This window comes from Anoplopoma fimbria, chromosome 2 (assembly GCF_027596085.1).
Source record: "Anoplopoma fimbria isolate UVic2021 breed Golden Eagle Sablefish chromosome 2, Afim_UVic_2022, whole genome shotgun sequence".
In the NCBI taxonomy this organism is placed as follows: domain Eukaryota; kingdom Metazoa; phylum Chordata; class Actinopteri; order Perciformes; family Anoplopomatidae; genus Anoplopoma; species Anoplopoma fimbria.
In genome coordinates, this window is record NC_072450.1 from 2,024,424 (window position 1) to 2,052,371 (window position 27,948).

Here is a 27,948-nt window from a genome sequence, read left to right on the forward strand (position 1 = left end):
GTCTTTTTCTGAATTTGTTCATGTAAACAAAAATATTATGGTTTATTATGAATTAAGACCTAATTCAGAATATCCTAACAGAATATGCTGTGTACATGACCCATATACAATATTGAATATTGTTATATTAGGAATGAGAGCAGAATATAAATGTGCTTTTGTAAACGTAGGCTTTGATTTGAATTTGTCACCCATCCTGGAGAAGGACCTCGCTGAGAAAAACAGCCAAAACTTGGCCCTGTTTGAGGTTCAAAAGTCCTTCAAGAGGATCGAGTCACCAACATCCACAGCCTGAGAACCAAGCATCTACAAACGCTAACGCAAGAGCTAAGAGGTGGAGCAGCAGCTGCATGAGGAGAGGACAGCAAAGCAGCGTGACCCAAAGAAAAGACTAAAACAAATACAACAGCCAGAACACCATCGGTGTCCTACAGAGGGCTCCGTTTAAAATAAACAATTAATTCAACACTTAATTCAATATAACCAGTGTCCAATAACAGATATTATCAATCTATTGGCTGGTAAACATTTTTGTTTTCCTGCTCCAGTTTCTCCTCAAGTCTTTGAGTTAATGAGCTGGCACTTCCTGTTTGTGTTAGACACCAAACATTAGGAGTTTGTGTTTGAGAGAAAGAAAAGGAGCAGTACCAACACGGATCAACCACAGCTCACAAGAACACGAAGCACAAACAACAGAAGCGTACACGTAGACGGACGCGTGAGGGCTCAATAAGAATCCACAGCTTTTTGAGATATACGCAGTCATTGCACTTAACCAGGCTCCTCTCATGTAAAAGATAAAGTAGAACTGTAGGTAAAACACTATTTGAAGAAATATTTCAGTTTCTTTTGTAGTTCTGGACATGTAAATAGAGCCATTTGTTTGTCTAAGCCTGGTTAAGTTCAGTAACAGAACAAAAGTGAGGAGGTTTCCACTATCCAGGAGGTTTAGCTCTGTGGGTGGAGCTGGTCTACCTTCTTCTTAGTCTTAGCGCCTTTAGAGCCACACAGAACACACTATGGGGGTTTGTGACAAGGAGGCGTGAGGCGGCATGAAGAGCACACAGAAACAGAGCATGACAGAAAGAAATGACAAAGAGGAGAAAACAGGGGTTAAATGTACATTTACTTATTTAAAATGGACAGAAAGCTGCAGATTCAACAGCGGAACATGACTTAATGATTGGAAATTCTCTAAGAATATATTAGACTTCAGAAGATGGAACAATGAGAGGGTGGAGAAAAGAATGGAGGATTTATGTGGATGTTTTGGAACCGTGTGGAGGCAATATTAAAACATACCAAAAGATGTATTTCCATTTCTAAGCTTTGTCTGATTATCTCTATATTATTAACCGGAGGGTTTGGATGGTTTTTGAAGTGGGGCTGCTCTCTTCAAAGCTCCCAGACTCCTTTGACAAAAGCAGTCATTTTACTTCAAAGGTTGTTTTTTTTATTGTGCGACTTAGATGAATCTGAACTTATCCTTTAAAACACCAAAGTAACACAATAACACAAACGAACCAATGGAGGCAGCAGTAGAGCAGCAACTCCTGTGTTCTGAGAGGTAAAATCACTGTTTTTCTGAATGTAGTCTGGTGTCTTTGAAGAGATCATACATGTAGATAACAGCTTCAGTTCCCGTCATAAAGGTCTGTCTGACAGAAAGGTAAAGAGGTGAAAATATTCTAAATATAACGTTCACTTAAACTGATATTGAATATTTTAGTGTCTAAAATACGTCCACAGCAGAACATTGATTTGCTCCTGTTCTGGTTCTCCTGTCTGTTTCTACAAACTCCATCTACTGTAGTAAAACACTGACTGTGGAGAAGAACCTCATACAAACACACTTCTAAACATCTCTACTGTCACTGACTTAAGAGGAACGGAGTCCGGATCATTAAAAATAGGCGTTAAACATTTTATATAATAAAATAGAAAGTTTTGACATGAGGTTACATATTCAATAGATTGGAATATGTATTATTTGTGTAGTCTATAATACCTAAAATAGTTTAATTTGAATATCACAACTTTAATTTCAGTCTGTAATGTAGAGTAGGAACAGCAGATTTATTGTTGTTGTGATTTTGGGTGTTATGTTAATGCCAATTTTTGTGTCCTGTGTCTTGCTACAATATTATGTGTCTGCATGTTTTGTGCAAAGAGAGAAAGAAGTGTCCAATTAAATCAAATCAATAAACGAAAGTAACAAGTTAAAGAAAAATGAACAGGGAGAAAGTGCAGAAGGGACGTAGATCACATTATTTAAAATATGTGAAAGGAGGCGTCTGCTTCCTGCTGAACTCTAAAACAAAAACACTGAAATGACAATAAGATTATTAGCTTCAGTCTCGGAGATGAACTGTGAGCCAGTTCCAATACAAATAAGGTGCTGAGTCAACCCCTGTGGGTTCAGCGGGAGCAGCGTGTGTTGTCCAAAGAAAAAGAGTCAAACTATAAATGGATAAAAAAAACATGAGCCAACTCTCTAAAAATAGTTCCCTGTGGATATTCAGGGCAACATAAACAATGGCTTCCTCGACCTCGCCAGCTTCCGCAGGCAACTCCTGCTGGTTGTTGGGATGTCAAGGAAAGTAATCTAACAGCTCCGGGTTTATAATGTCTTCTGGTACCAGAGATCATAGTTAGAAGTTATGCATCTGTGAATTCATTCTTATTCCTTTTCCAAGAGACGTGTCAATGGAAGACTTGGGGATTTTCAGAGGTGTGTGATTACAAGTCAACATTTTAATAAAGTGTTTTATGAATCTAAATAAAATAAATGAGGCAGGTTGAGAGGTTTGTGGGGCGGTGGACAGGTGCTGGTACCTTTGTGAGGGCGGCCACCCTCTGAGCCAGCTCCGCCTCCACCTCCGGCAGAGTCTCAGCCTTGCGGATGGTCTGCTGCAGCTTCTGCTCGGCCAGCTCCAGCTTCTCCTGGAGCTGCCGGCTTCTGTCCTCCGTCTGCAACAAACAGAACCAACAAGAAGCAAACGGTCGTTAGCGAGCATGTGGAAGACTCCGTGATACATCCTGGCCTCGGGATTTGCATTTATAGCTCCACAAGGTGAAGAGAGTAGCAGGAAATAATACTGGAGGTCAAGGGAAAGAGGGAGAGAGAGAGGGAGACAAAGGGAGGAGTGATGTGTGAGGGTGGGCAGGAAGTGAGGAAGAGAGCATTCATAAGGACACAAAGACGGATGAAAACCCAGAAGAAAAGAGGAGAGAGAGACGTCTCCATCTCAGTGAGCACATGTAAAGAAGCGAGCCAGTGTGTTGGAGGCTTCCCATTCAGCGTGTGAATACAGCAGGAATTCATTAGTCTGGAAAAAAAACTGCCAAAGAAGAAACTGCAGGCGATTCCTGCTGGCAGACAACTCCGAGAGTCAAACGCCCCAAAATCAACACACGCCTCGTCAGCTCTGAGTCACATTGTAATGTGCGGATGTGCGTGGATGTTTTTGGGGGTGTGATGAGATTACAGATCTTAAATGATGCAGCGAGCTTAACCCTCGGAACCCCAAAGCTGTTTCAGGGCTTTTTATTCCCTGTTGTCTAATTTTCTCTCTCTGTGGTCTTGATTTTCACTTCAATATAAAAGTTCTGCTCCTCTATGGAACAATCATGACTAGAAGTAGAGAGAACTCACACGTCTTTGTGCAGAATAACACAGTTATAATGACATAAATCGTAAAACAAAAGAAAAAATGCAAGTTTAATTTCTTTGATAATTTATTTTATATGAAACTTGGACTTGTTTCATACGTTTCATATATATGAAACATATGAAACAAGTCCAAGTTTCACAGATCTTTTGTCACGTGACTGTTGGTCTCAGCCGAGTAAATCATGACTTCATAGTTGTGTTGGTGATCTCAGAATTTAATGTTTTATATTTACAGAATCTGTTTACTTCAAACGGTTTATTTGTGGCAACATTTTGAATGAGAAATGGAGAATAAAATGTTTTTGATGAAATAAATCACAATTCTAAGCTTAGTTTCCGTTTCTTTTTCTCATGGAAGCGTTCGTCAAACATGATGTGTTCAGGGGCCGACGGAAAGTTTTTCAATCCTGCCGGCGGGATTTGGGTTTCAGAGGGTTCAAGTAGTCTCTTACTATCGCTGAAGGAATAACATAATGGCGATTAAGCCTCTGGCCCACTGATTAAAGCATATGTATAGAATTCACTATGTAATACAGTTTTTATCCATTTAATACAAACAATAATGAAACTATGCACACAATTCTGAAAAATAGCATGTTAGAATGGACATTTCTGACTCCAGACTGATGAACTCTGAATAAATTTCCTTTGTTTTCACTCAAATGAAAATTCTTAAATCAACCAGGACTGAAATGTTGAGGATAACCACTTCAACATAAGGTATTTCCACAACAATTGAAGTAACAGATCAATGACCCTCCTAGTCTGTGATCCCCTCAGTGATTTCTAACAGGTGTAGTCCTGCAGCAGGAGGCCTACCTGTCTGTAGAGGGAGTCCTTGTTGGCCACTTCGTTCTCCAGCTTGTCGTTGAGGTCGTGGACGGAGGTGGCCTCCCGCTGAGCTGCCAGGTAGCGCTTCTCCAGGGTGGTGATCCTCTCCTCCATGTCGTCCTTCTGAGCCATCGACTAAAACACACAAACATTTGAATTAACGTCTGATTAATTACCTTTTTTAGGCACAGCATGGTATTAAATCAGTGATGGAAAGAAACTTAGTGAGTACAGTGTTGACGCTATTTTCTACTCCACTATATTTCAGAGGGAATTATTCATTATAAATGAAAGAAAATGCATCGTTTAACAGCAAGTTAAACCAGTCAACAGTATGAAAAATGAATAAAATTAGCTCTATTGCAGTCAGCTAAAATGCATCTCACATGTTACTGCATCAAAAGTAATAATCTAGTATTACATAAATAATAATGTAACGACTAAAGAGCCCTTTTGGCTGCACAATGAGTACTTTTACTTTTATATTAACAAGTAAATTCTCTTCATTATGTACTAAAATACTTTTACTTGCAGAACTTTCCCTGTGTTTTTTTAAATCGTGGTATTTAACTTATATGTGTGAGATCGTAGAACTTCTTTTTTATCATCAGTGAGTCAGAACTCTTCTCCCACCAGCCTCCCCCCTCTTCCTCCTCTTCTTGCTTTTTTAAATAATTCTTAGTTTAACAAAAATGCCCAAACCATAAAACGATAAACCTCATTATGTGTGAAAGACATGCTTATAAAAAATATATATTCTACAATCCGCTGCACAGTTATTTGTTTATAACTTGTGTTTTGTTTAATCCTCTTCATCTCCTGTGGGACAAAAAGGCCACAATGAGCTCAAACTCCACCGATCTGCTTACATTTATATAACACGACAGAGACCATAATATATATTTATGTTTTGTTTATGTTTGTTTATTGTGTGAGGTAGGGGAAATTGAGAACAAGGTTTTTGTTTTGCTGTCACCTCATCAAGGTCACAAGGGATGAAGTTTATAGTAAAATTACCTCCATCTATGCTGATATATTTTGCCTGGATGCATATTTGTTTTGCTAAGTTTGGGAGAAAATGCAGAAACTCCTAACCTGTAGTTATTTTTAATGAAATGTATGACCACTGAAACTGTATTTTGGTGTCTTGTAAACCCATGCAGTGTACACTTTGTGTGCATAAAGTTACAAACACAAAATCTTGCATTAGTTTGATTTCTGAAACTAGACAGATTCATTTTTGCAATATATTTCTAATATGATGCTGTGTGGAGTTTGCAAAAATTACCATTAATTTCTGTATCAATAAAATAAAAACAATTAAATATATATATTTTCAGACTTTTTGTACTTTTGGACTTTCACCTCCACTTTGTTCTAAGATAAAAGCATCTCACTGGGGATTAGAATTGAAAAGAGTGAAATCAGATTTATATTTATCTGATTTAAATTGTCACCTGTAAATGCAAAAGAAAAAGGAATGTATTTTAAAAAGGTGTGTTTCATGTAGACCTCCTTACCTCTCTCAGGTCTCTCTGTAGCCGCGTGTTCATGTCTTCGGACTTGATGAGGTCCTTGCGGGCCGTGTCCAGGTCCTCCTCCAGCTCGTTGATGCGCGAGACCATGGCCGCCATGCGCTCCTTCATCTGGCCCAGATCGGCCGTCTGACGGTCCACCACATCCTGGAGCTCACTGACCTTCCCGAAGCCGTGACCCAACTCCTCCTCCTGACTCAGAGAACCGTCCGATGACCGCTGTGGGAGAGTTAAAGGAGCGGTTTTAGCAAGTGAACAGAGGAGGCATTTCACTCTGGTTAGATAAAAGTACACATCTGCCATTGGACAGATTGACCTTCTTTAAACATCTGGAAGGAAAATAGGAAATATCGAGAGGCAGCAAACTAAACTTTGCTAGATGTTTCTTCATAGTATTACAGTATGTGAAAACACCTCAACTTAATTAGAGCATTTGGTGATTTTGGAGGATTTTTTCGGAAGAATTAAGACTGATCAATAGGACATTTGTGATTTCCTGTTGTTTAAAGTTACAACAAGGAACTTTAATTTTGTGCTGATTTTGGCGGTCCCTTTGGAAAAAATAAGTATTGTTTCAGAGCACCAGAGTCCCTTTAGAAAACCTCTAATTGTACTGCAGCTGGGTCCAGCAGTCTGCCCTTGTACGACAAATTTGAATAGCTCACACTCCCTCTATCTGTATATGTTCCTCAAGCACACATTAACTGTTGTCAAAGTGTTATTATCTTGAGCGGAGACAAACTGCAGAACAAGCTGTCAGCAGAAACCTGGACTGTTTCCAGCCTGCCCACCTCCTCACCTCCTCCAGTATTTACATCTCGTCTGTGCATGTGTGCAGATGACATAGCAAAACACAGCTAGTCATTGCAAGCCAGAATTCAAAAGAAAATGGAAACATCACTAATGCATGCATAAACCTGTAGAGATCAGGCTTAGTGTTGTTGTTCTTTTAAACAAGTTGTTATTGAGTTGTAAGGTGTGTTTTTTTAAAGTCTTGCAAAATATCTCATGTATGCTTATGACAAAATGTGTTTATTTCTTACACTTTAAAAACGTGCAGGAGATATTTATGGATTCAGATATTTAACCTGAATTGATTCATTTCGTTAAGATTTAATTTCATTAACTGAACAAACGTTAAACACAAGGAGCTGTGGCCTCGTCTCCCGCTTGGCTTTCACGCGCTGACACACGTGGTGGAGTCGCCTCACCTTGCCGTTAGTGCTCGGTGTGTTTTCAGAGTTGTGGTTGACCTCGCTGGTTCCATCCGCCATTCCTCTCTTCTGGCCGCTCTGCTCCCTGAGGTACGCCAGCTAGAGAGAAAACACCAGTTCGTTAACGCCTCTCAGAGTCATTCATTTTCTGGAGATAGCCATCTCAACATTTATCTGGTTAACCACTCAACCCGGAGCACTTTAGGAGTTTGATTCCTTTTAAGATTTGTGACGTTTTTCTCCTCCATTTTACTAAAGAAAGAAGTGTGTGTGTGTGTGTGTCTCTGTGTGTGTGTGTGTGTGTGTGTGTGTGTGTGTGTGTGTGTGTGTGTGTGTGTGTGTGTTTGCCCAGAGCCTTGAGTTCAAACCACACCTATTCTGGTTGCAGACTCCCATGAATATTCTGCAGAGACCGATAAACTCGATGCCAAACGGCCAAACGGTAGGAAAACTAAACAGCAAAAAAGATGCCTTGACTTTGGAAGTAAGGTTACTATTAAAAGAAGATTGGCAAGTGGTTGATTTTATGTATATGTGTGTGTGTGTGTGTGTGTGTGTGTGTGTGTGTGTGTGTGTGTGTGTGTGTGTGTGTGTGTGTGTGTGTGTGTGTGTGTGTGTGTGTGTGTGTGTGTGTGTGTGTGTGTGGTCCCAGGCTGATTCCCATGAACAAAAGATGACTGCAGCATGAAGCAGAGAGGAAATCTAGGACACTTCCAAAAGATCCTCTGGGTCTTTTGTCAATCTTAATCCCATTCAATACGCAGCGGACTAAAGGCCTCTCTGCATTCATGTGCGCACGTGTGCACGTAAGAGCTGTGAATCTCTACTTCTTAGATTCAGTGTGAATTCTGTCTTTAAACGGGTCAAATGTGCAAAATGCAGTGCAATCAGGAGCAATGCTACGTTGATCTGTTCATAAAAAGGTTGTCTAGTTTTCTCCTGGTGAATGAAAGTCTCTCAAGCTAGTATAAAGATAAAGAAAAATACCCTTTGATCAGTCAAAGCTGCATCTCAAACCGTCTCAACATTCAGTTTGTGTCGGCACAGAACAATCAAAAAGGACGTCATTCACTCCTACATCAAGTCTGCCATCAGTTGCGGTCACTGCACTTCACTAACACGGTCGTTCTTCACTTTAGATTCCCGTGATGATAAACAACCTAATTAAACCTCTTAAATCAGTGCATTTGCTACATTTTACTTCCTGTTTTAAATAAGAAAAATGTATCAACAAACCAGATCAAAAGGAATGAAAGGACGAGAACATCTGGGTCGTACCGTGCAGATAAGAACCCAAACACTGCTCGATTGACATGACGTCTGAAGTTCAACAATAGTGGGAAGCATCTGTTTACTGTATTTTTTTTCTGTAGTTTAATTAAATGTGTTGTTAACCCTAAATGTATCTTTCGCAATGAGCAAAGCTGAGAATAAAAACAATGCAAGCATGACAGGTTTGAATCCATTACTTTAGGCTGTCAAGTTGTTCCAGCAAACATTCCTTTATCACATGGAAACAGTATTTGGAGGCTGTATTGGTGTTGAGTCTGAGTTCAGTGAATTTCTCATCAGGCATCAGTTATTGTTTTCTTACTTCTTTGTGTGACATGGTGAGCTGCTCCTCCAACGCGCTGCATCTTTCCAAGGCAACGCGTAGTCGCTCCCTCACCTGCAGAACAGGCGATACGAACATAAACAAACCTGCACAAATCTCTGTACACGGTGAAATACACACACACACTTACTTCATTCACCTCTTTAAACATCTAAAAACACACACACGGCCGTACCTTCTCGTCGAGGGCTTTGTGGTGTTCAAAAAGTGACTTTAGGGCTTTGAGGACCTCCACTTCACTGGAGACTCCCGCTGGAGACTGAGCCTGTCTCTTCACCACCGTCATCCTCAGACTGCGCTCGTGGCGAGACACCAGGCACTCCAGGTGCTCCAACAGGAGCTGGACACACAGAAGACCATGTCAACAGGTTAAAAAAAACATGTGCACAAGCAGAGAGCATCAACCTGGTTGCATAGAAGCTTTTCCTACCACCAATAAATTACTAAATGAGTCATTCCTGCAATTTAATTAGATGACTTGATGAACAGCGGTTGCCTGAAACCTTCACGTTGTCCCGTCATGATCTATTTATACTCTTCACTTTAATATGTTTATCATTATACAACAGAGGCTTAAGATGTATTTAAAAAAGGTAGAGTATGTGATTCTAATCAAATAAACTTTATTACACTCCGCTAGTGTGAGTTACGATAAAACATCTGGTGTTCATACAGTTTTAGATTTGTATTTTGGAAATGATTACATCTGTCCTGTAATACAATTTGATACTCTAGATACTGTGCTGTGTGTGTTTTTCTAATCATTAATATACAGAACAAGTTTATAGATTGTGTATTCATAAAAGGAATGGAGATAAAAGACAAACAGAGAAACGTTGCCGACCGTGTCAACACACAAAGCAGATCAATGTTTATTTTTCCATATTTTCCTCATAAAGACGACTGCTCATGTCAAAATGGCCGACGTCATTGTTTAAAAAAAGTTCCGCGAATGACTGAAAATATTCGGTTCACGCGACCTCTGTTGATGAACAAAGCTTTGTTGAGGTTAATTTGAATTTCAAGGACTTTTTAATCACTTTACTTGGATTGCTTTAAAAACGCCCCTTTTTAACAGCCTGTGTGAACTCTGGTTAATACGCCTGGAGCGTGTGCTCATGTAGGATGACGTGTCGGCTTCAATGTTTGAATGAAACCTTCAAATAAAGACATGTTTCACTGGCTAATACCATTAATTATGTACATGTACATACAGAGAAACGTCTTCAGTAGGACTAGTATGGAAGACTGAACAGCTCCTTCTCAACACAAACAGCTGTCTGTGATGAAAGTTATCGTCAGTGGTTGAAATATTTTGATGATTGAGCAATTTGCAACGCCCACGACTTGTGACAATGGTTTGGATTATAGGATAGAAACTGATTTGTTGAGCCGTGTTATGACAACCATCGATACCCAAAACAGAAACACACAGGAATCTGACTTGCCTCATTAACGGTGGAGAGTGGAGGTCCAGTCCTGTTTGAATGTGTAACACTTGTTTGTTGCAGTTGGAGATAAGCGTCTGTCTGTCTGTCTGTCTGTCTGTCTGTCTGTCTGTCTGTCTGTCTGTCTGTCTGTCTGTCTGTCTGTCTGTCTGTCTGTCTGTCTGTCAGCATGTCATACTAACCCGTGTGTTGTTTCTCTCCGCCTTCAGCTCTGCGATCTCCTCCTCCTTCTCCAGAAGCTGCTCCCGGCACACGTTCACCTCCTTTGTTAAAGCAGCAAACTCCTAGAATAGAAACGTACAAATACAGTTACATGTCACTGCTTACTTACTGAGATCAGGTTTTATTTTTCCTGGCTTCTTGATTGAGAAAGATAAGACTTCCTGTAAGTCGCTTTGGATAAAAGCGTCTGCTAAATGACTGTAATGTAATGTAATGTAAGAAAAAGTTTGACGTGGAGGCAGGGAGTCTGCATATTTAAAGTTTTAAACTTTGATGGCGTGTGAAATAAATTCTAAATCTACTGCAGCAATCTAAAGTAGATCTCAGACTGCTGATACACTTTACTGGTTGTGCAAACAGTTACCCGTTAACTGTTAAGTACCTTAAATCCTTCAGCAGAGATGTTCTGTTAGAGATTCTCTCTTAGAGAGTTGATAACGCGCTGACTTATAGTTGCAGTATTGAAGCTTTTCACTGAAACAAATATCCGTTAAGTCGTTATCTATCGGTAACGGAGGTAACACGATGGTGATTAAGCCTATGACACTTTAAACAAAGTATTCCAATATATGTACATTTGCAATATTATGAACTAGGTGTCTGTGGCGACAAAAAAAAACTACTCACATAATTCTTTAAAAATAACATGTTATAATCGGCAACCCAAGACTATAAATTGATAAACTCTGAGCTCAACGATACCTCATATTAGTAGAGATCAAACAAAACTATATGTATAAATGTATGTGTATAAACCATACTGTACAAACAATAACAACCCTGCCGTATTTACGCCAATATGACGTTATTTTGAGTGTTGATGGAGCAGCCACAACGTTAGCATAGCTTAGCACCGATCAAACCAAACTCCGTTTAGAAAACAAGCATTTTAAAAGTTGTTTGCTTGACATCTTGTTGAAAGACCTACCAAAACATGATTTCAGACTTTTTACAAATCTGCATCATTATGAATTCATTTCGGCATCTTTTTATTAGTTTATTGTAATTAAATCACAGAAAAATTATGATTTTTTTGTTCAAACAGCTGTAGGCAACTTATAGTGAATACAGCTCGGTGAAATTAACCGAGCGCCTCCAGATGATGTTATGAACCCAGACACAACACGATTAGTTTCCCGGGATGTTTAGGACTTCCACAACAAGTACAAAGCAGCAAAAAAAAGTGAGTATTTCAGCCGTGATTGATATCTCATAGAGCAGGAAACATACAGCAACATGGTTTTAATGTTAAAATGGAAGAAAGAGAAAAGAAAGACGATGAAACATTTACATCAAACACCTCAAAGTACGTGAGAAATATGACGATATAATACACTGCCGCTCTCTGAGGAGAACCTGAGAACGATGTGAGGTATATTAGAACAAGTCTGCTCAAACAAATGCAGTCGTGCTCACACACACACACACACACACACACACACACACACACACACACACACACACACACACACACACACACACACACACACACACACACACACACACACACACACACACACACACACACACACACACACACTTGCTTTTAGGAATTACATGCATGGTTGGACCTAAAGAATGTGCCATCCTGATTTTTTGCAAAAACTAGCACAGGCACACTGAGTGGCGAGGCCTTCTTACTGCGTTTGAGAGGGTGTGTGTGTGTGTGTGTGTGTGTGTGTGTGTGTGTGTGTGTGTGTGTGTGTGTGTGTGTGTGTGTGTGTGTGTGTGTGTGTGTGTGTGTGTGTGTGTGTGTGTGGGGGGCTGGGGGGTTGCTGGAACTGATCGTTCTTTTCAGTCACCACAACCATTCTCTCTCTCGCCTTCACTCCGGCCTCGGAGCTTTTCCAGCGACTGGCTCAGATCCTTCACTAGAAAAGGAGTCAGCGGGAGTTTGTCATTGGCCGCGGCCGAGGTCTCTGCTCTCTTGCTAGCCAATGAGAGGCCACGAGAGGCGGGGCCAGGGGGTAATTACAGAGTGGCTTACTTCCTACATTCCAGAGCAGACGTTGAGGACGAGTTGTACAGAAACCTTTAGATTTCTGTACGCCTCTTAAAACGCCATTTATGACTCCGTCTTTTCCCCTGAACTCATCATTTATACAGAATATCATATTGAGTGAAACAAAGGGGAGTGTTTGGTACTTTGTTTGTACTTGTATGATGGAAGAGCAGTTTAATGATTTCAGTTCAGCTACTGATTAGATAAGATATCTACCTGTGCTGCACACTTTTATTTGTTATAATAATATATAAAGATATAATTGTTATAACTACACAGATGTGTCTGATACTGTTGTAATGTATTTTATTGTGTTGTATTGTACAGTATCGTACTGTAGTGTTTGCTGCTGGATTGAACTGATAATATTACGCAACTCATTTGTAATAACCTGTCTGACGAAAATGAGCTCTCTAGCAAACTGGCACATTTACATTTAGGTGGAAACTAAAATGTTGATAAGTGCACTTTCCCTGGTAAATAAATAAATAACTAAAAAAAGAAGTAAAAAAAGAGAAAACTTGGACCTTGCTGCATGGATAAAAAAATAATAATCTTGAAATCTGTTCCAGACTGAACCATCAAAACCCATTTTACAAACTGGTCACACGCAGAACAAAGTACTAGAATATCAGCCACATAGTCGTCTTTTTCCTCTTTCCGAGGGTCCATGAACACATCATGTGTTACAAACGCTTCAGGCAGCTAATTTTGATCGTTCATCAAAAACATTTTATTCTACACCTCTCATGTAAAAAGAAAATCACCACAAATAAACCTTTTGCTTTAACAAGACTCTGTAAAAAACAATTAACTCTGAGCTCCTCAACGCAACTACGAAGCCATGATTGATTCTGCTGAGACCAACAGTCACATGACAACAATTCTGTGAAACTTGGACTGAAATAAAGGCTACATGTGGAGCCTCCATTTTTCCCCAACATTGGTAACACTTGTGGACACTTGGAAACATGTTGGATTTATAGATTCCAGTGTTTTCCAATTTTGGGGAAAATACATTATCAAAGAAATCCATCTTGCGTTTTATCTTTTGATGAATCATGGAATTATAACTTTTGTGAGTTCTCTCTTCTTCCAGCCATGACTGTCCTGTTTCCATCGAGGTGCTGGACTTTTATATTGAAGTGAAAATCAAGACCACAGAGAGAGAAAAATGTGACAGGAGCAAAAAAACACCCGAAAAGACCTGAGGTTCAGAGGGTTAAGTATTTGAGAAAGGTAAAGACATCAAGCTTCATATCTTAAGTGGTAATTCGTTCAATACATTTACTGGTTTAATCCCCAAATAAATGCATAGTATTCAAAACCTGCAGATTGAACACAGTGCAGTCATAAGCCTGTTTACATGTGAATGCAGCCGTGGGCATTAAAGCCTGATCCCATTCCCCCTGCAGCAGGGCGGACTAGTGTCTGGTTCAGTGAGTGTGGATGGACGACGTGGACTGAGCTGCTCTGTAAGCCTTCGGCCAGGGGGAGGGGATTAGAGGGGGGGAACGAATATGTGTGCCAACCTATTAAAGGAACAGCGTACCAAAACACGGAGGCACCAACAAAAGCTTTCCAGGGAAAACTGTACGGCTGCTTTTGGCACCCGGCCTCACGGTGAAGAACATGTGAACACCTTAGTGGCACAAAGAAAGAGTCGTTACTGTATTATGATGTAATTAAGAAATATGCACGGTTGGGTGCAGGTGAGGAAACGTGTGAGCACTGGAATAACACTTATTTATTTCCTCTGCTGAATGCAGCTGGCATACATTATAACATAAGATATAGAGACACAGTCTGCTCTCCAAATTTGGGTTTTTTTTCACATTTTTGCCAACAATTTTTTGTCATTAGATTTAAACTTATTTTCTGCTGGATTTTATGTTCGTATGCCTTGAAATCTCCAGCATGTCTGCTAAAAAATGTACATGTTTTGGTCTGGTTGTTGCAATATATTCAAGGATATCTAATCTAAATAAAACAGAAGAAGTCTTGACATCCGTTCATCGGATCGACTTCACGCTTGGTGGGTTAATCGCTGAGGACACCATGGAAGCACACCGTCTGTGTGAGCTCTCTGGATCCATCAGACATATTTAGTTGTTATAAGTAGTGAATTATGTGCACATTGTGAAGTGTATTAAATGGGGGACCCTTATTTACTGTTATGGAGTTTACACTTTGTGGGTGAATTGCTCAGGACCCAAAGGAAGCACGGTGTTGTTTGTGAAGTTGTTCTGAAGCTGCCCTGCACTAGTTAACACAATGCTTCTACCATTAAACACTTGGAGAACTTCAATAAAATGGAGTAGAAGGAGCAAAACTACTTGAATAAGTGTTGGTGCTCTTGAATTCAGGTATGTGCACAAAGAAAGTTATGACATTTATAGTATAAAAAGCCATAAAAACAGCTAAGGAGGGATAGACCGGCAGCTCTTGCAACGCTGCAAAAAGGGAAGGAGATCATGAAACAGTGAGGCTCCTCTGTTATGTCAATAATAAGAACAAGAATGTAAAACATCTTCATATGATTGGATACTCGAGGAAACTTAATCTAATTTTCTGGGTATTTTGTCCAACATCGCTGCTGGATGTTTTAGGACTGAAAGTACCGGAACATTTTATGGATTCTTAAATACCGATGAATGCTCTTTTTCCTCCCAACGCATTGCTTCATTGTGCCGCCGTATTTGGACCTGAGATGGGAACCAGTAGCCCCCCACACACACACACACACACACACACATAATGACTTTAGCCGCTCTTAAAAGCTTACAGCGCGTGTGCTGAAATCTGACACTGTGCTGAGGGCATCTGTTCTCCTGGAGGAGGACTCACCGGCCAAAACTAATTAGACACTACAATGGCTGCTATTCACTGCTGCACACACACACACAGGAGAAACAAGTCAATCAACTGGAGGTGACCCAACACGAACTCGCAGCATCTTTTACTCCCTTTGAAGACAAACGTCATCACTGAGCTCGTTAAGATTCTTGTGTTTCTTTGTTGATGAATATATATATATATATATATATATATATATATATATAAAATAATCATCATGAAACTCCTCCAGTTGATTACTCACATTAAGACAATTTTTTTTTTGTATTACAAGTTTTCTGAAATGTTATGTTTGACTATGCAAATGATGCAGTATCTAATTATATATGCTAATTGACATACATTCCCAAACAGAAATGTGAACATTGGATAAAGCCAGGTTAAAAATGCTTGATTCATTAAGTTGACATATTAGAGTGAAATGTTTTCACAATGTTTCACTACATTAATCAGAAAATACTGTCAACAGACATGAAAAAGAAAATCACCTTTCTCCATGTTTTTAGTCATAAAATGTTGTATAAATCAGGCTATGAATGACATATGAACAAACCCCTCTGTGTTAACCTTCAGAATATAGAGAGGAATGAAGCTGTAAAGTTTGGTGTATGTAAGAGCTACTGAAGTGGAGATTTATGGATCAGAGTCTGAGAAAAAATGTCATTTAGAGAAAAAAAATAACGATATCCTTTAAAGATATGTTTAGTTAAATTACATACATGTTGAAGACTCTACAGGTGAATAGGGTAAAAAAAAATAACTAATAGATATCAACATGAAACTTCACCAGCTGATTACTGACATTAAGATGATTATTTATTGTATTACAGGGTTTTAGTCATTATCTAATGGTAACTTTTGGTGAATTTAGGAGAAATCTACAGACGCAAACAGACAAAGTAGTAAAATAAATGTTTTCTTTCCACTAGTCTGAAAAAAAAAACATTACATGCCAAGAATCTCTTATATGACCAGTGCATGTTTTTGCCTGTACCACTTCCCCTTAAATATTAGAAATAACATACTTCATGTCAAACACATGTTGTCGTATGAGCTCCTTCACTAGGCATGATCAAACATGAATGTCCTGTTCATCAACACTACGTCCTCCCAACTTCCTCTTAACAATTAAACTGTCAAACAACATTAGAGGTAATTTGATCTCCTTTGAATCCACCATTTTGCATATTTGGTCGAGGTCACAACTACTTCTTCAGTAGTTTGCTTAATTACTATTTAGTGTGACAAAGCAGAGCGTCATAAGCTTTCAAAAGGCAGATTACATAATGACAGGCCATAGTAACAGAAACAACCCTTTACCTGCAGGGAAATGTAGGTTCAAAACACAGTTGAAAGCATTCTAGTCACAGCAGATTTAGGTTGAGAGTTATTTAACATAATTGTTTTCACCTACTGTATCTTGACCAATCACCCACAAATGTATCAGCCACCAAATATTTAAGTCACCTGCTGCTTTTACAATCATGGAAGGGCTCTTATTGTGGAGGGGCTGCAGGTTTCTCACTTTTAGTGAGTGGATCAGTTATACATGTATGTCAGGGAGGAAGTTTAAAAACAAGCTGCAGCCACAATGAGTTGATGCGACGTAGAGACCATCACCACGGTTTGGACAAAAATCATAACTTGACACTCGCAGTTCAGGTGTAGGTAACCACAAAGCAGCTTAGTAGGTCAATGCTAAGCTTTATCAACCAGTACAATTCTTAACAAATTCTTGGTTTGTTCAATTTTAAACTGTTTCCATGTATGAACAAGTTGTTAACACCAACCAATAAGAAAGTCTGTTATATTGTGGACATGAAATTACAGCTATTTGACTAAGTCTTATCACAGTACTAACAGATCACAATCAGGTCTTCTCTTTTATCGTCAAATAGCATCACTGGTTGATGACACTTTAAGTAAGGTTGTTTTCAGTTACATCGATTATGTGAAGAATCTCTTTTGGGACAAGACAAAGAGTCTAGCCCTGGAAAAACTGTAACTTTCTCCGCTATTGAATGTTTCCACACTTCATTTGTGTGAGGTACATTTCCTTTTTCAACAGTACGAGTGAAGCTCTTCAGAGAGGAAGTGATTAAATTGGAATACAAAAGGCGCCGTGTATCAGTCAGACACTGCATGAAACCTGGTTAAACATAACAAATGGCCTGTGTTCACATAGGGGAGCGCTTCTTCTCAGCGATAACAACATCACCACTCTAATCTACCGCTGTTTGATGGACTATCACGGCTCCTTTGCTTTGCATTATCTAGTTGGGATCCTATCTGTTTGTTTGACTTTGTTGATGATGCTTGACCTTTTACTTTATAAGGATCAGCTTGTCCCCGCCATAACGCTTTTTAGTCTTTGTTATGATATTGTCTGTCTGACATATTTAGTTCAGTATAGACAGACACGGACAAAACAAGCCTCTCCTCCATTTTCTACAGTTAAATCACCAGAGCTTTCCCTCAAAAGTGCAGAGATTTTCAACTCAAAGCGCTCAGAGAGGCCGCACAAAAATGGCAAAAAATAAAGGACATGGTGCAGCGCTTTTTCTCTGGGCGGACGCATACTATCGCTTTTCATCTGGAACGATTGAAAAAAAGACGCTGGTGCTCAGAAAAAGCCAGCATGTGGACAGATATAGCTTCATCAAGTGGTGACGGTATGCAATGAAACTGCTATACGCTCTGGACATAGTGACAACCTTCTTAATCAGCTCCTAAAACATAACCTCACGCTTCACAAAAACAATCCTGTGCAGATATAAGGACGTTTGTGAAGCTCGTAGAGGAGGACGGCCTTCACTCCCCGCTCTTGTGTTTTGTTTCATTCAGAGTTCAGATCACATTTGGCAAAAGGCAACACTCCGTCACTTTCATGTCACTGAGTGGAACAAGTCCGTCTTTGTCTCTCTGTCTCACCACTGGGCACTTTAAATTCAGGCCATTGTGTCAATGACCAGAATACAGAATTTGGTAAGTTCAGTCGATTGGCTCCATCAAAATAAAATATCACCAACTGCCAAGTTACACTCATGATTTCGTTTTTTTCCCCAACTATGTAACAGCAGGATTGAATTTTGACTTTTGCCACACAAACAAAAGTCAAAACCAAGACCTTATACTGACAAACTACCTTTATGTCCTACTACCTTTCTGCATGGAAAGGTTTCTCCTCTTACAACAGCTAAAGCCAGTGTCCCCCTCATGAAACAAATTCAATATTGAAGCTCAAGGTCTGAAGTACTTTCCATCTTGACCTTAAAGATTTGCAGACAAAGCACTTTGTTGTCCAATCAAATACATTCAAGCACACAAATCCTGAGGGATTAGTTTATACTGTGTACAGACAGTGAATAAATGACATCGAGGTAACTTTCCTAAACCTAAACTGGTGATTTGTAGCCTTATAAACCGCTGTGTAGCATCTGATGGATATTTACTTGCATAACAGTTATTTGGCCGATTCTTTAGAGCCATGACTGAGATGAGTGACAGGGCGGCCGGCCGGGGATCCATTCCTCAAACCACCAGACGTGGGTTGTATTTCATCGTCCCACCGGTACCTGAAGCAACAGCCCTTTGTGTCTTTGTTAAAGCAGCGCTGTTTATATTCTGAATATCAGTTAAGTGTCTTTAGCAAAACAGTAGTCTAAAAGGACATGACAGCCCGAGTTTACAGTGCCAGGCCCACAATGAGCTGCTGGACAAGCAGCATGCCAATACTATACAGAAAGACAGTTACATTGCTATTATCTTACACAGCAATTTAAGACAGAAGATAAAATATGTGTTTGAAGTATAAATTAGGATGAAAACAGATTTAAAAAGATAAAGATAGAAGCTAAAGGGTAAAAGTAAACCACCACATCACCTGGAGATCCAGACAGAAGACAAATAAATTAAGGAACAACAATGTTCCTCTTTATTCACTGTTACAACCATTAAAATACATTAAGTATACCTTGAGTAGCTAGAGAAACAAAGACGTACTCTGCTAACGTTAGCTCCACAGGTTTTATACGTAGAAACCTAACGTCCTCTCCAGGTCATGACTATCACACAACGTTTAACCACTACGAGCTCCAAATCCACTAAACCAGCCTGAACATAAAGAATCTGGAACCACGGATGAGACTCTATGGAGCAGAGCTGTCAAACCCTGGTCAGAGCTGGCCAATGCCACGCTATGATTGGCCAGTCTGTGTCCAAAGTGGCGGGACTTAGCGTCGGGTTGATTGCAGCCAAAGACAGTGGCCCTCAGTAGACATCCCCATGTGGAAAAGTCATCAAAACAACAATGGTCAATGACGCTGCAGCTCAGACAGTTCCTTCATTTCACTCCGACTGAATATTAACTGACAAATAAGGGACATTTTGTTTAATGATGTTATCTGGATTGATTGGCACTTTTCTTGACATTTACGTTTCCTACAAAGAGAGGTGTTAGGAGAGGACAGCAGTTACCTTCAGAGTGGTTACACATTGGCCAGTTTGAACAGGAAAGTGTGTGTGAAAAACATATGAATGAAGTAACCTCATTTGTCCAACTACTACAACTTCTTTCTCTTTTTACTGCCTCAACAATCTTCACAGCAGTGGTAGAAAACAGCTGGAAATGCACTGCCAGCTGACACAAACACACCCAACGAAGCCCACTTCAAGCTAAAACTATTAAAAGCCTGTGGCTGAATAAGAAATTGACTTTGCCGCAACATGTGGGCCCTAAAATTGGTGCTTCTAAAGAAATCTATCTGTGCACACATTCAGCCTGGTGTCGATGCGGACTGTTACACACATACAGTACAACAAAAGAAAGAAAAACACCATCTGACAGGGCACCGCTGAAGTTTGAAGAAGCCGTTGACGTGTGAGCAAGCTGCCCTGGAATGTTTGTGCATTCCAGTGGAAGGGTACGCTCACCGGGGGGGAGGGAACACGGGAGAACACGGCACCTCCCCTTCACCTACCGAGACTCTCCAACACAATAACTCAAAATGGCACCAATTTCACTATTATTAAGGTTTCTATGAGTGTTTCTCAATGCAGTCATTAGGCTACTTTGTATTGTCCTACGTTCCCATTAGGTTTATACATTTTCCAATTATATAAGTCATTGAAAGTAATATATTGAGAGTCCCTGGCCAAGAACAAATAGAGTTTAAAATGTGGATGCGTCCATTAATCTTTCGTCCATGAGGGATGTAAACAAGAGGGCAAGGTTGTCAGAGCTAAAGCTACAGCTAGCCCAACAATAAACAGCATAAAACATTCTACTTCTACATTTTTAGGCAGCTTTTTGTAAAAGCTTTCAGTAACGATGACCTAAAATGAATCAGGCATGTTTCATTTCTGCATTCTGTTTTAAATATTCAGAATAGGCAATGTGAAGTCAGGATGTAATTAATCAATTAGTGGAATGAAGTGAAAACATCCCAAAAGGAGTTCTGAACTGGAAATTTGCACAAAAACTGCATTAAAAAACAAAACAATGTTGCCTAATGTATTAACACCAGATTACAACACATACAGAGCTTCAAATGTTTTAACAGCTGGACTTTCGTGCCTTCCAGACACAAATCCCAGGAGACTTGGCAGACAGCCAGATGATCAGCTGACACAAAAAAAAGAAAAACACAGCAGCGACGTGCATGCACACGAACAGACAGCGAGATACAGACTGGAGTAGATTCATGGCAACTGATTACCTATTATGATGGCTTCAAATCCTGATAGAAATGATAACAAAACAGGAATCACTAGAGGCAACTGGTCAAAAAAGGTCTTTAGACGATGTATGTCGTTATCAAAACTAGTTCATAAAATATGTTATCCCTCAATGTATAAAAGCAGTGCAATAAAAGAAAACATGTAGACGAGATCAGCTCCTCTAACTAATATGTTTGTTGTTTTTAGACGGATCAAAAGTGATATGTCCCAAAACCTTAAAATGATCCAGATTCCTTGTCTCAAAATCAATGTGTTTGTTATGTATTTTTTGTTGAATGTCTGACATAAGGTCTGTGGTTAAATATAGTGCAGTTAAAACCCCTTTTAGTCTTAAAAAAGTGTCTAAATGAGACGACCAAACAAACACTCGTCCTCCTTTAGCTTAGTGGTGGTGAAGTGAAGTCATGTGACCGTGGTTCCTTTATAGCCTTCAAAATCACAAGTGGTGTTCATTTGTGAAGGTTACCCTTATGAACAAAGCGTTTCAGTATCATAAACTTGTGTTTGCCACAGAGATTATTTTCCTGCAACAATCCAAAATCCAATTCAAAAATCCCACTGGCTTTTTGTGGAGGGAATCAGTGACGCCAACTTCCAGTGTTGACCTACAAATATACATCATCCCTGCAGAACTCAATGGCACCCTAAGGGTTAAATGTATGTGTGAACTATTGAATAATAATGACAGTTTGACTGTGCAGTGTATGCAAAGTCTGGCAGCCTCTTATTTTACGTAGCATGTAAACGCGGTTTAAGTAGCTCGCTCCAATGCTGCCGTCAATTCAACAGCTGTTAGTGTTTACTTTTACATGTTGACCTCCATATTCTGCCTCACATCAAGTGGATGAGAGTCTGAATGTTTTCACTTTGGATGAGGTTTTCCTGGCTGTACAACACAGAGCTGCAACGATAAAGGCCTTGGCGTTCCACAAGTGTGTTAAACATCAGTTCTCTAGAGGGAATGTGGGATCCTATCAGTTAGAGCGTTGTGTAATCTGCTCTTTGTTCTATAAGCAGTCCGTCACAATCTGCACACCTTTCTGCTTTCAGCACTGGGACAGATCGTCTGTCATATTCTGAGCTGTGGTCGCTCACCTTCTGCATGCCTCACTCATAATAACATGTCAAACAAACTCTGAAAATAACCAGCATGCTAACTTTATACACTGGATGCATGCATATGCAACGCTTAACTGATAACCAGCCTCTTATGCATCATTAAAAGGGGAAACCTGATCCTTTTGTTTAAAAACATAAGAGCGCAGAGGGTAGAAACATGAGTCCTGAGAGCAGATGGACAGTCGGATCACCATTCTCTCCACATTATGTTATGCAAATAGTAGAACTACAAGCACAGCTATGACAATCTCATTACACTAAGGGGCTTATTGCATATTAATTATATACACAGTGTGGCATGAAGCTATTTGAGAAAGAAACACTGCAGAGGTTTTGTGTTTTTCTATATATATTGGGCTTCATTTGAAAAACAGAACAAAAATAGTTTCTCATAGCATGTGTAGTATTCATCACTTTCAGTTTCTTTTATCTTATTGACTTGTCTTAAGGTTGATGCAAAAAAAACCCACGCACACCTCACTGCACCTTGCAATCAGTCGACCATATAACTCCCAAAGCCACAGCAGACGATGGTATCACTTTCTCCACTGTGGGAGCCAAAGATCTGAAGGAGCTGTTATACAAATGTGAGATTGACACTTTGGCTGACAGCGAAGCAAGCAGGCATTCAGGAACGCTGGTATTTTTCCACTTAAATACGATTACAATGCACACTTTTGTTTCTCTGATAGTCTCAAACGCTGTGGCATTTTTACATTACAAATGTTCATGATGTAAAATACCAGCAGAGACACAGGTGTGACAGGTATTATAGTTTTTCTATGGCAACACTGTTTTGGTTGTAAGGCGCATATCATTTGCAGTGAAGCCAATGCGGAACTGTCTTAAAACAGACCAGCAGGGGACGACTTCTCCAGCTGCAAAAAGAAGTGAGAGTGTATAGAAGTCTATGAGAAAATGACTCTACTTCTCTCTTGATTTATTCCCTCAGTAAACATTGTAAACATGAGTTTATGGTCTCAATCTCTAGTTTCAAGTCTTCTTCAATACAGCATGATGTTCATTTAGTAAATGATGCTCCATTTAGAGTCAAACAGACCATAAAGCAGGGGATGCTTTAGGGCATCTGTTGCTACTAGAGCTGTATACGCCGCCTCTACGTCACTTCTCCGCATTCCCAATATGGTCACTTACGTTCATCGGTTGCAAAAACAACAACATGGCGACGGCCGTATTCCAAGATGGCCTCGCTGAAATCAAGGCTTCATAAAAGCCGTCCACAAACAAATAGGGGACGCCTTGATGACTTTGTCCATTTATTTTATACAGTCTATGGTCCACAGAACGGAGACGTTTTAAAAACACTCCCGACGCCGTTTCAGTTTGAGAACTCCATGACTCAGACAACCACGTTAACTACTCGACGATTTACAGGCGTAGCTGCTTACAGCTGATGAATCACTTTATATGAAACAACCATAGCATCTAACTCATCGGTCTCTCTCTCACTTACCTGTGGTAAAGCAGTGTTAAGTTGTCGCTGCAGTGAGTCCCTTTCATGGCTGACTTCGTGCAGTTTGCCCTGAGTCAAGCCCAGATTCTCCTGCGTCTCTCTCAGAGTCTCCAGCAGACGATCCCTCTCCTCCAGCATGGACACCATCAGCGACTCAAAGTGACCCTCAGAGTCCGACTGCAGCGGGGAGCCCGAGCCCCGTCGACCGCCGCCGCCTCCCCCCTCGGACTCACTGATGGTGGGCATCACCTCGCACATCATCTGCAACCGCGGATCGGACAGAGCAGCGTCAAAGGAGACAGCAGAAGAAGAAACAGTTTGGAGTTAGAATTATGAAGGCAAATTATACGGAAAAGTATAGAGCGGTCAGCATTAACAGGTGGGGAACAGCAACGTTTCAGTATGAAGACAAAACTGAAAACTCTTTATGATGAGGTCAATGGATAATCCAGCACAACACACATCTTCTTTCTTAAGAATGTGTGTTATGTAAATGTAATGTATCGGTGTATTAAGAACCACAAACAACATTTTACAGCGACAGTTGTTTGCTGCCACACAAAAAAAAAAAACACGGAAAAAGATCTCATTTAAAATCAAAAATACATTTTGCCACTGACATGACCTTATTTGTGCGCTATATTCAATTAGAATGCAAGTTTATTGGACTAGGAAAATGTATTACTCCCAAGAGTCCAGCTTGTATTGGTTAAAAAACACTGTATTTTATTCATTCTCCTCCCAAAAGCCAAACCAGTAAAAGTGTTGACAGATTTGAGACAAAACAGGAGACAAGAGGGCAATTTTAAAAGTTCACCTTTGCGGTGATGTAATCAGCATTCTTTGCAGACACCAAAGCATCGGACATTTCAACAGTTTATTGACATAGCAGAATTGAACACTGAACCTGCTAATTGATTATTACTAATGGTTAACTACTCCTGGGATATGAATTTACTTCCCCACAGTAAAATGTCAAGTCAACCTACACTAGCACTAGTAGCAGAGAGCCTGAAATCAATTAGAGGCAACCAGTAAAGCGCTGTTGTCTGGATCTGGTTTAAAAACGCTGCGTCCAACAACAGCTGGACAGGAAGGTCTGCAGAATCACAAAGCCACTCTCCACACCCAGGAGCTTAAGGTCCTGTAGACAGACTGCTAGACACAAAAAGCCAAGAATCATGTGAGCTGGATTTAACATACCCACAAGGAACAACAACTTACAAATTGGAACACGTTGAGTAGGAACTTGGTGGCAGCCGGAGCCGACCCCTTCATCTTACTCTCTGCATCGCCTGAGATGCCAAAAGCCATTTGCTTTCAAAAAACGACTGCATTCGGTTCAGTGCACCAACACTCAACTGTAACTGGACCACAGCTACTGCATGCAACAAAAACCAACCTTCCATCCTTAATTAACTCTGATTGCAAATTGCATGCTTGGGATGATAAACAGTATTTCAGGTGCAAAGAGGCAAACCTAATTTATCAGAAGCAAAAAAATACAAAACCAACGCTGCATATCCAGGTCAAGCCAACTCAACAATGTTTATGAGGGGGAGGGTCACTGAGCATCCACGGAGGGCAGTGACAGATGGTGTGTCAGGACAGACACCTCAAAAAGTAAAAGATGACAAACCAACCCTCTGGAGGCGGGACACCTGAATAGACTTCAGGTTTGAAACCAGGATGTTTTTCTGTACATGAACAGGGATAATTGAGAAAAGCAAATGTGGCAGGACAGAAGACCCCACTACTTTTATTAGTCACATTACTATTATTATTCCCTGTACTATTACGCTTATTGGCTTTGCTTCTACCCTGGAGTCTTTGTGCTTTCTCGCCTCGCAGGTTTACATAAATCGTGGCTGTACCTGGACTGTGGTCGTGCCTCCTTCTATGGCACCGCTGACACCAACTGCTACCACCATTATTATTACTAGTCACATTACTATTACTATTACCTGTACCATTGTGCTTATTAGCTTTGCTTCCACCCTGAAGCCCTTTTTGCTTTCTCGCTTTGCAGGTTTCCATGAATCGTTGTGGTACCTGGACCGTAGTCGTGCTTCCTGCTGTGAGCTGACTGACACCCACTGCTACTTCCATTATTATTATTAATCACATTACTATCCCTATTTCATAACTATAATTCTACTGTAATAATTGCTGCTGTTATTATAAGTAGTCTTATTATATGAATCATTTATGTCATATACATTGAATGTGTTGTATCTCTGTTATGCTGTTCATTCTGTACACATGACATCTATTGACTTCTGTCCATCCTGGGAGAAGGATCCAAGGACAGAGGATGTGAGGGTCTAAGGACAGAGGATGTGAGGGTGTAAGGACAGAGGATGTGAGGGTGTAAGGACAGAGGATCTAAGGACAGAGGATGTGAGTGCCTAAGGACAGAGGATGTGAGGGTGTAAGGACAGAGGATGTGAGGGTATAAGGACAGAGGATGTGAGGGTCTAAGGACAGAGGATGTGAGGGTCTAAGGACAGAGGATGTGAGGGTCTAAGGACAGAGGAGGTGAGTGTATAAGGACAGAGGAGGTAAAGGACAGAGGATGTGAGGGTGTAAGGACAGAGGATGTGAGGGTCTAAGGACAGAGGATGTGAGGGTCTAAGGACAGAGGATGTGAGGGTCTAAGGACAGAGGATGTGAGGGTCTAAGGACAGAGGATGTGAGGGTCTAAGGACAGAGGATGTGAGGGTCTAAGGACAGAGGATGTGAGGGTCTAAGGACAGAGGATGTGAGGGTGTAAGGACAGAGGATGTGAGGGTGTAAGGACAGAGGATGTGAGGGTCTAAGGACAGAGGATGTGAGGGTATAAAGACAGAGGATGTGAGGGTATAAGGACAGAGGATGTGAGGGTCTAAGGACAGAGGATGTGAGGGTGTAAGGACAGAGGATGTGAGGGTGTAAGGACAGAGGATGTGAGGGTGTAAGGACAGAGGATGTGAGGGTGTAAGGACAGAGGATGTGAGGGTGTAAGGACAGAGGATGTGATGGATGTGAGGGTGTAAGGACAGAGGATGTGAGGGTGTAAGGACAGAGGATGTCGCATGTGTACAGATTGTAAAGCCCTCTGAGGGAAGACAAAATAAACTGAATTGAAATTAAACTCAAATGTACTTTAGAGTAGTTTGACCATTTAAGTAGCTGTAATAGAGTAAAGATGGAGCATCCTAAGCTGTAAAACACTGAAGTACATGTGTATAAACCAGTGTTATCCACTGAGATGATGTGTGTGAGGATGTTTCATGGTCTCACCTTTAGATATTACTGTTATTCTCTCTATCTTATGAAGCTCCAACACTGTGTTATTGTGTCAAATATCTAGAAAATCAATTCCACTCAGTGTCTGGGATGCATTAAGGCTGTAAAAAAAATGTTTTACATGACACAATAATGATAACAGGGATATGTGGCAGGACAGAAGACCCAATTCAGATTAATCAAATGTACTTTAGAGTAGTTTGACCATTTAAGTAACAGCTACTTAAAAGTACAAACTACTCTAAAGTACATTTAATTACTCTGAATTTAGAGTACATGTGTATAAACCAGTGTTACCCACTGAGATGATGTGTGTGAGGATGTTTCATGGTCTCACCTTTAGATATTACTGTTTTCCAGCTGTGTGTGTGTGTGTGTAATCCACAGAAAACACTGTGTTATTGTGTCAAACTCCACAGATATCTAGAAAATCAATTCCACTCAGTGTCTGGGATGCATTAAGGCTGTAAAAAAATGTTTTGTACATGACACAATAATGATAACAGGGATATGTGGCAGGACAGAAGACCCAATTCAGAGTAATTAAATGTACTTTAGAGTAGTTTGACCATTTAAGTAGCTGTAATAGAGTAAAGATGGAGCAACCTAAGCTGTAAAACACTGAAGTACATGTGTATAAACCAGTGTTATCCACTGAGATGATGTGTGTGAGGATGTTTCATGGTCTCACCTTTAGATATTACTGTTTCCCAGCTGTGTGTGTGTGTGTAATCCACAGAAAACACTGTGTTATTGTGTCAAACTCCACAGATATCCACACAGTGAATCCCACTCAGAGTCTGGGATGCAAAACGAAGTCTTCTCAGTGGGGAAAAACCCAACAAAAGCCCAGAGTTGTGTGTTGTTCTGTGGCTTCCTGGAGGCCTCAGAGGAAGCAGGAAGCAGTGTGTCCCGATGCTAACTCAGCATTA

General features: G+C 40.3%; 1 protein-coding gene across 1 annotated transcript in view; it reads right to left on the bottom strand.

The window, feature by feature from the left end:
* Nucleotides 1-27,438, bottom strand: part of ppfia1 (PTPRF interacting protein alpha 1) — a 50,950-nt gene extending 23,512 nt beyond the window's left edge. The window contains exons 1-9 of the mRNA XM_054620852.1: nt 27,354-27,438; nt 23,729-23,989; nt 10,499-10,600; nt 9,044-9,208; nt 8,848-8,922; nt 7,251-7,352; nt 6,025-6,258; nt 4,493-4,639; nt 2,836-2,970 (exon numbers count right to left, since the gene is read on the bottom strand). Of these exons, the coding sequence (XP_054476827.1) occupies nt 2,836-2,970; nt 4,493-4,639; nt 6,025-6,258; nt 7,251-7,352; nt 8,848-8,922; nt 9,044-9,208; nt 10,499-10,600; nt 23,729-23,989 (1,221 nt within the window). The 5' untranslated portion in view covers nt 27,354-27,438. The remainder of the gene's footprint in view (nt 1-2,835; nt 2,971-4,492; nt 4,640-6,024; nt 6,259-7,250; nt 7,353-8,847; nt 8,923-9,043; nt 9,209-10,498; nt 10,601-23,728; nt 23,990-27,353) is intronic.
* Between the last annotated feature and the right edge of the window lie 510 nt (nt 27,439-27,948).